The sequence below is a fragment of the Sinocyclocheilus rhinocerous genome, unplaced genomic scaffold, assembly GCF_001515625.1.
Source record: "Sinocyclocheilus rhinocerous isolate Xijiao unplaced genomic scaffold, SAMN03320098_v1.1 scaffold61, whole genome shotgun sequence".
NCBI classification, from domain to species: Eukaryota; Metazoa; Chordata; class Actinopteri; order Cypriniformes; family Cyprinidae; genus Sinocyclocheilus; species Sinocyclocheilus rhinocerous.
In genome coordinates this window covers 3,107,023-3,119,616 of record NW_015640445.1, presented here as the reverse complement: position 1 = coordinate 3,119,616, position 12,594 = coordinate 3,107,023, and the positions used below count along the sequence as shown (strand labels likewise).

The 12,594-nt window shown below is 36.7% G+C and overlaps 1 protein-coding gene across 2 annotated transcripts in view; it reads left to right on the top strand.

Annotated features, from left to right (window-relative positions):
* The window catches only part of adam12b (ADAM metallopeptidase domain 12b), a 102,664-nt gene that overhangs the window by 74,988 nt on the left and 15,082 nt on the right, over positions 1–12,594 (top strand). For both annotated transcript variants that reach the window (XM_016568861.1, XM_016568860.1), the window contains exons 12-15: positions 5,150–5,327; positions 9,909–9,998; positions 10,625–10,820; positions 11,231–11,339. In XM_016568861.1, the coding sequence (XP_016424347.1) occupies positions 5,150–5,327; positions 9,909–9,998; positions 10,625–10,820; positions 11,231–11,339 (573 nt within the window). The remainder of the gene's footprint in view (positions 1–5,149; positions 5,328–9,908; positions 9,999–10,624; positions 10,821–11,230; positions 11,340–12,594) is intronic.

The window sequence follows — 12,594 nt, the reverse complement described above, 5'->3', positions numbered from 1 at the left end:
TCAGGAGTAAATGACGACTGCTATGTTCATTATTATATCCAACAACAGAACACCTCAATCGCTTAGGAGTCATTCTTGTCTACATCTGCTCCGGCGGTGAAACAATGGCGGACTGATGACAGCTCACTCAGGGCGGAGCTAAGGTAAGACGCCAGTCCAGTCTGTCAAACTATCGTGGGAGGGGCCTGTTTTTGTGATGTCACACAGACAGGCATCTGAGATCGGCTTGATTTGAGAGAGGGGTAAAGATTTTAGTAGATTAAAAAAAACCACCGGGTGGATTTTTATCATTATAGGGTGGTTGTGTACACACACTGCCAACACACATTTCAGTTCAAACAACTTGTAAAAGTGCATGTAGCATCCTATGACCCCTTTAATGTTTCGATTAAATAATTATATTAATTTATAAGTGGAAAGAATGAATGAATTAATTAATTTTGTCTTGTGCAGGTTACTCATATATAAAATTATAAGGGGAATGAATGAATGAATGAATGAACACACACACACACACACGTATATATATATATATATATATATGTGTGTGTGTGTGTGTGTGTGTGTGTGTGTGTTAAGAAAGAAAGAAAGAAAGCAATCATTCATTTGCTTGTTAATTTGTTTATTCATTCACTCATTAATAAATAAATAAATAATCAAATCAAATCAGATTTAGCAAGATACCAAAGTTTCTTATAAGATGTCATTATGAATTATTATTATTACTATTATTATTATTATTTAAATAAATAATCAGATCAGATCAGATCAAACCAGATTTAGCAAGATACCAAAGTTTCTAATTAGAAGTCATAATGAATTATTATTATTAATTTTTTCTATTTATTTATTTATTTTTCACTTGTTCATAGCTATGTCATCCACATTTTATGTCATCGGTTGTTTCATTGGTGTCTGCTTGAGGAATTTTACGAGAAACATCTGAGACAAAGTGGATACTTAAATGAAATGAGAGAAACCAATGAGCAATACGTTATAGTCCAGGGTGTTGTGTTTTTAGGCAGGGTGCAGTGAGGACACAGAGTGAAGTATGAGGACAGACCCAGAAACCCCCTTGCAGGAGTCCGGAGTTCACCTCCATGCGCTTGGCTCCCACCGCAAAACCCCAAACAAGCGGTCACTTACCCCCAGGGAGCGCAGATGTTCCCGGCAAACAGTTTCTCCTCCCCACATCTCCCTCCCGTTTTCCTCTCTTTCATCTGCAGAGTTTATTTTGCTGTACTGGCACCGATGACAGAATGGCTTCTTGTCTGAGTCATGGATGTTTGATTCAGGCCTGTGTTCCTGTGTTTGCTCGCTAAAGGTGAGCGCTGAGGTTGTCTTTGATGAGCACAGGTGGCGGGGAAACAGTCGGTCCCAGCGGACAGAACTGAGGTGTTAAAAGCGCGAGAGTTCATCAGCAAACTCTTCAAAGGCTCTCGGTCAAGGGTGCATGAAAGTGAGATGGATGTGACATGCGTGTGGCTGCACACGTCTGTTTGACAACCGTTTTTGATGTGGATGTGAAGATTGTGGCATTAGCTGGAAAATATTATTCAGCACTGAAGAGCTTGTGTAATGTGGTGTTTGGGTTTTGTCTTGTTCATGTTTCCATGTCTTTTATTTTGTAATTGTTTTATGCTGTTTGTGTCATACTTCCCTTGCCTTCATGTATCTCAGCCTTGTGTATGTGTCATGTTCTGATTGGTTGTTTTAGTCATGTGTCTTGTTTCCCATTGGTTTGTTCTTGTCATGTGACCCTCTTGTTTCCTATAAGTAGCCATCATGTTGCCATTGTCTGTCGTCGTGTATTGAATGTATTTATCCCGCTGTTGGTGAGTCTAGTCTGTTCATGTCAAGTCTGTTCATGCCTCGTCAAGTCAAGTCAAGTCAAGTCTGTTCATGTCAAGTCAAGTCTCGGATTATTGTTTGGATGTTTGGATCACACTGTAAATAAACTGCACTTGGGTTCTTCACTACTCTCGCCTTCAGTGGACTGATTCGTTAGATTGGTAGGGATGAGTAACCACTCTGTTGAATAAAACAGTATGAGTACTTTGTTTTTTGCACTAGCATTGCTAGTGTTTTGTTGTCCCTATCAGACTACTTAACTAGCTTAACCAGCAAGAAATACTTGGTCAACCAGCTTCATCATCAAGAGAACAGTTAAGTAAGTTTTCCAGCTCCAAAACCAGCATAAATCAGCCTATACAATTTAATACAATAAATAATTGTATTAAATATATATATATATATATAATACAATTATTTATTAAAATACACACTGACTACTGTAGTCAGTGTCATTCTTTACAAATGAAATAATCTGAACAAAATTTGCATGAAAAATTGGACCGTGTTTCTTTCTTGTTTTTAATTTCTTCTTGAAATTGTACAGAATTTCTTTCTTCACCTGATTATCATGTTATCTGATCTAACACTTTAAAATGGTCCTTTCCTAAAACAACTATTTAAATTAAATATAAATGAAAATTAAACAAAAAATGTAACTAAAATTAAAAGCTTATGGGGACATCATAAAATAATAAAATAAACAATAAAATTAAATCTATAAAATTAAATTAAATTAAACGTGTTCAATGTCACAAATTTGCTTACATTTGACAGAACATTTTTCCTTTAATTTTTCACCCTGACCATTCTTTTAAATGCTTTAAAATGTTCCTTTAAATTACCATTTAAATATTGTCGAATACTATTGAAACTACTTTTTTTAATATACGGGTATTTATGGAAATTTCACGCTTTTTAAAAATATAATTTTAATTTCATATCATTTTAGTTTATTTAAAAAAACATACATATATAATGCCACGCTGTTATTACTGAACGTAACCATATGCTGTAATTTTTCAGCACAGACATGTAACACCCATTAACCTTATGATTATTAATGTTTTAATCCCTTCTTCACATGCATGCATGCATACACTATTAATCTGCAGGAAGAGTCACTTTCGCTTTTCGAAAACACACAAATTCAAGGACATCCATTTATTCAGCGTTGCGCATATTTATGAGTGCATAGCAAATACGCACTTTGTTGTTTAGCTTGTTTGCTGGGGTGAGTTAGTGAACTGAAGATACTGGCAACAGACCATGAAGGATCTTCTGCAGTGCTCTCCAGTGAGCAGAGCCCAGACCCAAATGAGCTTCATTTGCTCTCCTCTCAGATATCTCACCTCGTCTCGCTCCCTGCCCGAGGCAGCCGCCCCAGACTGAGGCTGTCATATGATCGTCCGCTGCTCTGCTTCATCTGAAAGAGCTCGGTCTTTGTGTCCATGGCCTCTACAGTGACTGAGGTCAGGCCCGACGCTGGTTTGTTTATAATCATGTATCGGTAGTGATGAATTAACATGAATAGTACCATCTGGGCTTACGCTTAGCTGGCTTAGTGTTCTATCACGTAGAGGACTCGGGCGTGAATGCCATGGTGGAAGGTCATATGATAATTCGTTTTGCTTTGTTGTCATTTTTGTGCTTGTAGAAGTAATGCCATTAATGACTTTGGGAATTTGAATACTTGCAACTTTTTATGTTTGGCTGGGGTTCTGAGATTATGTACCATTATACTCCGTTTTTGTGGCCTATTTTTCTCTTATTACTAAGTTATCACTAAAATCCTTTTGTTTTAAAAATCGGTTTGGCTAGACATATATTTGCTTGGAAAGCAAAAAAAAATAAAAATGAAATAAAAATAAATAAATAAATAAATAAAAACAATTTAATAAAAATAAAATAAACAATAAAATTAAATAAATAAAATTAAATAAAAATATTAATTAAACAAAAAAGTTAAATAAGAAATAAATTAAATATAAAATAAGAGGCCTGATGGGTACAAAATAATTAGGGATGTAACGATTCACTCAACTCACGATTCGATTCGAATCACAATTTTGATTTCACGATTCAATTTGATTCATGATTTTTTTTTTTACAAAATGAGATTTAAGACAAATTATAAATTAAATGTGTCCTTTTATTTTTGCTTGGACAAAATGCTCCACGTTTCTTTGTGAAATTGAAATATAACACTATAATAATATACTAATATAGCACTTGCATATTATTGCTCTTTTGTTGGTTTTGATTGCTTCTATTGTCCTCATTTGTAAGTCGTTTTGGATAAAAGTGTCTGCTAAATGACTACTTTTAAATATAATGTAAATGTAAATAACAAAACTAAATTGAAAATTTTAAACAAGCCCCAAATCAAATAAATAAGTAACACAAATAAAAGAAATCTCTTCATATAAACAAACTAAGGCTTTGTCTGTGCTCTTTCCATGTAAAATTAGAGGCAACCACTGCATTTTAATCATGATCCAAACAAAGATGCTGCATACGTGCAACATGAGCAGTTTTTAATCTAAATTAGATTGTATAGTTTCGAAATTTAAAGCAAAATGGTTCAACTGGTTCCAGAGAATGGTTTGACTTCAGTTTTGTGAAACTATACATACAAAAATATCTGCATGAAACAGAAACAGCAGACAGCCGAATGAGACGCAGATTCACTATCTGCCAGCAGGCGGCGCTTAAAGCATTTCCTTGGTTTCGGCTGTAAACAAAGCAATGCTGCACATATGAACTTTAATATGCATTATACAGAGGCAAGATAAAAAGTAAAAATACCATCTAAACTTTCTAAAGACAGTAAGTTCCCTTCAGACATACATTCATATAAACTCCTACCCCTAAATGAATAGCGATTTGTTTAGCATCTCAACCGATTTGAATAGTCACATATTTTAATCGATTTTCAGCCGGCTAGTGGTTAATCGTTACATCCCTAAAAAAAATTCAATTAAATTAATCAAAAAAATTGATTAAACAAAAACAAATTGTATAAAAAATAACTTAAATATAAAATAAGAAGCCAGATGGGGACAAAATAAAATAAAAACAAATAAAAACAAAAATTACAAATAAACAATAAATTAAAAAATACAAAAATGTAATTAAATAAAAAATGTAATAAAAAAATGATTTGAAATATAAAATAAGAAGCCTGATGGGACAAAATAAAATAAAATAAAATTTGAAGTAGAACAATAAATAAAATACAAAAGAAAATATATTCAATTAATCTTCTCTTTCCCTTTTTTTTTCTCTTTGTGAACAGGTACCCATTCCCCACGGTGTTCAGTACGTGTAGTAAGAAGGATCTGGTGGCTAGTCTGGAGAAGGGGGTGGGCATGTGTTTGTATAATATGCCCGAAGTCAAAATGCTCTACGGGGGACAAAAATGTGGCAACGGATACATTGAGGAAGGAGAGGAGTGTGACTGCGGAGAGCCGGAGGTATGAAAGACTCACACACATCAAATACCTTTGTACGTCACAACAAAGCAGCAAACTAGGATTAGCAGATCTGAACCAGGTCCATATCTAGTCTTTGGTGATGTTTGGAATTTGATTTGGTCGGCTTAATATTCACAGGCTAAATCATGGCTTTCAGTATGGATAAATCAGTAGATATGGTAATAGATTTGAACTATACTTAGTATAAAATAAATATATTTTAAATATATTACTTTTTAGTAGGGTAGTCTTAGACATTAAAAATGTTTTCTTATTTATTTTACGCCAGCTTTATTTTTCATTTTAAATGAAATTAAAAGATTTTCAGATTATTTATAAATATAAAATAGGATACATATATAATGCTAGCGACACTTTTATTACTGAACATAAAAATGGAAAAAAAAAACTCTTAACAGTAGAGAAGTACTGCCGAAAAGCGACTGCCATGTCACTAATCTCATTACACTGCAGGGTGTCTTTGAAATTATTCATAGTGTGAAATTCCATTTACTTTTGAGTCATTAATGCCCTAAAAACGGTAAAATATTCTGCACAGGAAAGTTTTAGGATATAGACAATTCTGACCTATTCAAATAAATGTTGCAGCTCCCATCTGAGCTGTGGTGCGTTTGTGACGTAAAAGAGCTGTTAGGACCCGGGTTTTAGTCCAGACTACGTCATCTGTGCAGCCTGATCCCATTCCACCTCTCTGTTCCCCTTCCTGTCTGTCTCCGCTGCCCTATAAATAAATGCTAAAATGCCCCCTAAATATCATGTAGTAATGGAACTGGAGACTTCAAAAATGGTCTATGTAATTTAGATGTCATGCAGGCATATTGTGTCAGTGCAGACCTGAGGAAAAAAGCCTGGCCTGAACTTTAAAGTCTAGGATCTTGTTATGGGGAAAAGTTTGCTTCAGAATGGCACCCTTGAGCTCCAGTGATCTCACCGGGGGGAACGAGGGAGGAAGCGGGTAAAGAGCAGAGAGGAAGCCCAGCAGCAGGTCTGGAGTGTTGGGTAGAAGGATGAGAGAAGACCATCCCCCCATCATTTCACACTAGTTGACGGTAGTTTTAGAGAAAACAGCAGGTCTGTAAAGAGATTTCTGTGACTCTGAGGAGCAGTTCGAGCCAGCGGACTGACCTAACCCAGCCCAACCCTCCAGTACCTCTCCCAGCCCACGCCAGGACCTTGTTAAGAGTGGGAGAAAAAGAGTGAAAGAAAGGAATAAAAAGTCCCATAGACATTTTTGTGTGTGTGTGTGGTGTATGAAATAAAATTTTAGTGCTTGAGGTCTTAATGAGCTTCTTGTGTACTTTTACAGAAGAACAAAGGTCTTCTGCTTCACTACAACAACAAAACATGATTTTTAGTCTTCAAAATTCAGCTCTTTCTCTCTCTTCCTCTCCCTCTCTTTTCTGAGATAAATGTCCTCTTTCCTTCAATTGTGCTTGGACTCTGACGTTCCCATCACTGCCAGTCTCGGGTCAGTGATGATGTCACTCTATATAAACACGTACACACATGAACATGGCTCACTGATACCAAGAGTTCAGAGTTTGAGAAAATATTTTTTTCAAAATCAGAACAATGCATGGACCACTAATTTAAACCAGACATGTCAATGCACTCACATACACAAACCTACAGTAACGTTTTTTTTTTGTTACCATGGATGCAAAGAACTGGTTGACAGAAGGGAATTTCCTAAAAGAATATGAGCTCCACACCTGGAACTAATATTCAATACAGTGATCATACTGTTCAGACTTTTTTTTTCTTTCCATTGTTTTTCTGTAACCCCTAATTATCTAATGTCAAATTAAAGGGGTCATAGCCTGTGCTATTGTAGCATTTTATTTCCCCCTAAAGTCTGCTTATAATCTTAATCAAGGTTTCTTGCACCAAAAACAATCGTAATTTTGCTTTTTGGCCATTTTATACAATAATCCACCTTCTTTCTGACAATTAAACATCCTGACTTAATGTGCCCCTATTATGGATTTTTTTAAATTACCTTTCATGCAGTGTGTAACACAGCTCTAAGTGAATGAAAACATCCTGCAAAATTTTAAATCTAAAAGTGCACCGTGTATAAAGTTATTGTCTTTCAAAAGAAAGAGTCGACTCGGAGTCATAAAAACGAGTCGTTTTTAAAACGAATCTTCAGCTGTTTCAAGTTGACGTCAATTTGAAACATTAGCATATTTATGCCCGCCCACTTGTTCCGCGCGCAGACCCGGGAAAACTTGAACCAAAGCCACTAGAAGGCAAGCCTGCAACCTTTAGCCAAAAAAAACGTAACGGCTAATGCTAACGCTTCCGGTTTGCCAGTACGTGGGAAAGGAGACCAGAGGCCGTTTTTTTAATGGATGTCAATGGAGGAGAGGCTTGACTACGCTGAATGAACAGCTTTTTAGAGGAAACAGTTTATCATTTAATGAATCGACAGCCTATCAGCTAATCGTCAATGACGTCAAGGCTGTAATGTGATTGGTTATTAAGGCACACGTGACCCAAGTTGTAGTGATGGGAAGTTCGGATAATTTTACTGACTCGGATCTTTGAATCTCGTTCAGCAAAATGAACGAATCCTTTTTCAAGTCAAGTCAAGTTAGACGACAAAGAATTAACTTGACGGAGCTCAAACTCAAAACACACGGCAGCAACAAACAGTCATTTCGTTCATTTCAGCAGAATATAATTAAAATGTTACGTGTTAATATCCAAATTCCCCAATACATCTATTTACTCAAACATTGATCACATTATATAAACTATAATGCAACCAAGACCAACATAAATGATTAATTCATTGCTTAGCTGGCTGTGCAGTCGGTTAGTTCACTTCACCTCCCGAGTCTTCTGGTCGTTGGTTCTTTTGTCACGTCACATCCCCGTAAGGTAAAGCAGTCTGTACCGGAAACAGAAATGATTAGTTCACCTCCCAAGTCCTCGGGTTCGAGTTGTTCGTTCATCACGTGACAGCCCCATAGACTAGAGCAGGGGTGGCGAACGTCAGTCCTGGAGAGCCGCAAACCCTGCAGAGTTTTGCTTCAACCCTAATCAAACACACCTGAACAAGCTAATCAAGGTCTGAAGGGTTACTAGAAAGCTACAGGCAGGTGAGTTTTAATTAGGGTTGGAGCTGAACTCTGCAGGGCTGCGGCTCTCCAGGACCGGAGTTCGCCACCGCTGGACTAGAGGCTATGCAGTCTGTACCGGAAAGATAAATGATTAGTTCATCTTCCGAGTCTTTGGGTCCGAGTCGTTCGAACGACTCAAACCCGAGGACTCAAGAGGTGAACTAATCAAAATATGTATTTAGTTGTGTGTGTTGCATTCGCTCCGCGCAGCTTGTAGGTCTCCGTCTAACCACCTAACAGCAATATCTGTTCGCTCACAATTGTCTAGAAATGTGTCGATGAATAGTGAATGTTTGTTGTTGTTATTACTTGGAGTTCTGATAAAGAATAGAGCAATACGTTGGTGTACAAACTGCAGTGCTTTATCAATACGTTTCTGCATTGGGCTAACGCATATACCATGGGTGTTTGGGTGTTTACCACCGAGCTGTGGGCTAAGTAATGGTGATGGGCGTTCCGTTATTGACATGCGCTGGACGCAGTAGACCAATCACAACAGACTGGGTCATCACCACAGTTTAGCATCACGCAAAGGAGGGGTTTGGAAAAATGAATCGTTGAGCAGCGAACTGTTTGGGAGTCGTTGAGCAAAAAAGGAAAAAATAAATGCATATTATAAGACAATGACAGTGTTTTTAGACCTTGCATGCATGTCAACATGTTGTTGGGGACTCCCAAAACCAAAATATGAACCTTTCATAACCCATAATAGGGGCACTTTAAATATGTAAATGACCTCTATTAAAATGTCTTAAAAAGCTTTTGTAATTTTTTAGTTTGTTTCATTTTTTTTTTTATTGTTTTGCTTTTTTGTTTTGTTGGTTTGTTCTTCGTTTACTTTGGTTGTTTTGCATACTTTGTTTTTTTTGTTTTGTTTTTGTTTTTTGTTTGCTTTGCTTTTTTAGTTTTTTTGTTCTTTGTTTACTTAGCTTATTCTGCTTTCTTTTTTTTTCTTTACCTGCCATGTTTTGTGCTTTGTTTTTATTTTTCATTGTTTGTTTTTTGTTTTGTTGGTTTGTTCTTTGTTTACATCGCTTGTTTTGTTTTTTTGTTGTTGTGGTTTTTGTTTGCTTTTGCTTTTGTGTTCTTTGTTTACTTTGCTTGTTCTGCTTTTTTGTTTCTAGTTTTGTGATTAGTTTGTTTTGTCTTTAGTTTTCTTTGCTTGGTTTTGTTGTTTGTTTATTTGTTTTTGTTTACTTTTTTGTTTACTTTGCTTGTTTTGGTTCGCTTTTTTTGCTTTTGGTCTGTCAGGTCTTTGAATGACACAAATGATCTTCTTTCTGACTCTTAAAATTAAACAACCTGTTTGATACTTTAACTTCAGGACTTCAGTAGTTAAATGAAGTGTGCTATGATTGACTTAACTTTTCCCCATGTGATACAGTGACACACGATGCCTTCAAATCTGTTGTCATCCCTGTGTTTTCTTCAGGAGTGTCTGAATCCCTGCTGTAATGCTACAACCTGCACTCTCAAGGGAGATGCTGTGTGTGCCCATGGACAGTGCTGTGAAGACTGCCAGGTACTTTTGTAAATCTATCCTGTCCCTCTTTCCTCCTCATTCATTCTTTCTCTGTGTGTAATATAAAGGCGTGGAAATCACATTCTCCTTGCTCCAGTAATAAGTGCAACATGAACCAACATTTGCGCTAAAAACATAGATACTCAGTTTCCTCTCAGGCCTCCAGACACATAAATCAGAGTGCTCAGCTCACTTAATTATTGAGGAAAGAAGCCAGACCAGGGCCCTCCGAAACAGACCCCAGAACAGGAATACATGTTCACACAGACTTTACAACAAACTACAACAAGCTTTCAACATAGTGCTTCATTAAATGAAAATAGCAACTAAAAGTATTTAATCATGCCACTTTCTTGGACTGTATTTCGTTTCTTAGTGCATGTTAAAGGAATAGTTTTTGGAGAACTTTTCCATGAACTACTGACTATTGTACCCAGTAGTCTTTGTAATTCATGCAAAATTTGTCTCTGCATGACTTTGAGTTTATCCCAAAGTGCCTGCATTGAAGTTGAGTATATATTTCTCTTTGCTTTATTTTGAAAGAAATCTCCTTTAGATGACACTGAGCACTTTAAGTTTGCTCTCTATTGTTGTCTGAAGCCTTTTGTTCTTGTGTGTCTGTGCAGTTAAAACCAGCTGGGACTCCTTGTAGAGAGTCCAGTAACTCCTGTGACTTACCTGAGTTCTGCACTGGAACAACCCCCCACTGCCCTGCCAATGTGTACCTGCACGATGGACACGCGTGCCACAATATGGATGGTTACTGCTACAACGGCATCTGTCAGACTCATGAGCAGCAATGCATCACTCTGTGGGGACCAGGTTGGTACCTCTGTAGATATAATATACGGATAGCTGCAGGGTTCCTAGGCTTATTTGGTTGACCAAAAATTTATTGTGGGGTTCTGCAGATATACATTTCATTAATCATACATTTTTGACATTGTATTCTATATGTAACCATTATCAAGCCAGCACTTCCCTTGCAATCCTGCATGCATTCATATGGCGAGCTTAAGCAATATGAAAGCTCACACTGATTGCTGTTATTTATTCCATATGTCTGTTCGTACTCCCTTCCAAAAGGATTCAGGCCACAGTCTGACACATCCTTTCATCTGTTTTTGGTTTATATACAAGCTGAAACAAGATGGAAGGATTGTACAGTGTCATATTTCCATCTCTGACAGTGGGCATATGCTGTTTTATTTTCATTCTTTCTTGTTTTCCAGGAGCGAAACCTGCCCCGGGAATCTGTTTTGAAAGAGTAAACTCTGCAGGTGATCCCTATGGAAATTGTGGGAAAGACTCCAAAGGTTCCTTTGCTAAATGTCAAGCAAGGTACAGTCGGGGCATGATACTACAGCACTTTGCACTTTAACCTTTTACTTACAGTACAATTACATTATTTTTTCAAATTTGCTTCAATTTTACATTTTATTATATTATTACTTTTTTCTTCTTATATTATTACTTTTCATCTTTTTTGTTTCAGTTAATTTTATTTTGTTTATTTTGTTTTGCTTCTTATGCTTTGCTTTTTGTTTTGTTCTTGTTTTTGTTTTGTTTTGCTTGATTTGCAAAACGACAGTTTTTGTTTAGTTTTCTTGTTCTGTTCTGTTTTGTTCTGCTTTGTTTCATTTTATTTTATTTTGCTTTGATCATTTGTTTTTGTTTGTCTTTGCTTTTTGTTTTGCTTGTTCTTCTTGTTTGACACAGTTGTTTCTGAGATAATTGCGCGCTCATGGGTTGGTTTAAAAGGGGCTATGTATCGATACTCGAAACCACGATCAACAATGCAGCGATTAGCTGGCGGCAAGACAACAACGTAATGACATCATATAATAAAAAAAACACCTGACGAAAAACTTGACAAATTTTTGGACTTTTTATTTTATTTTATTTTTTTACATGATTCCCAATTATTTATATTCACGATTTCTAATATTTGTACAGTCTTTACATTTTTATTTCAATGTAGTAATTAGCAATTCATTTAATTTTATATTTGAACAGACCTGTTGCTATGACAGCAACTCCGGGATGAGCTTCGAAGAACCAAACAATCCAAGATCATGCCAGATCGTCAACAATCAAATCCAGCTAACTGAGTTAGCGACGTACGAAGAACGGGCCCCTGTTCTGTTTGTTAACCTATTTCTTTGCTGCTTTGAACTTTTTTCTACTTAATTTTGTGGTACTTTGGCAATACAAATGCTTAGCTTTTATAGTGCCAATACAGCATACATAATTCAAATGCAGAACCAGTGACTGACAAGGAAATAACAATTTTCATGATGCATATTCTCAAAACAAAAGAATATTAAAGGTGCTGTGTGTAGGATTGACACCGTGTGGTTGAACTAGGTATTGCAGTCCAAATTCAAAATATTGGAGAGGGTTTTTTTCACCCGGCCCCTCCTCCTCAGACTTGACGCACACGCAGGTAGGTTGCCAGATTGACGACACCAACAGGAACGAGCGCACTTGACGATGAATGAAATGAAATACGCTGTATTTTCTGCCAACCGGCAACCTGGGGTGCCGAAATACAATTGGGTAAACTGGCAGTGGGCGGGTTTCACAAACCAAAACA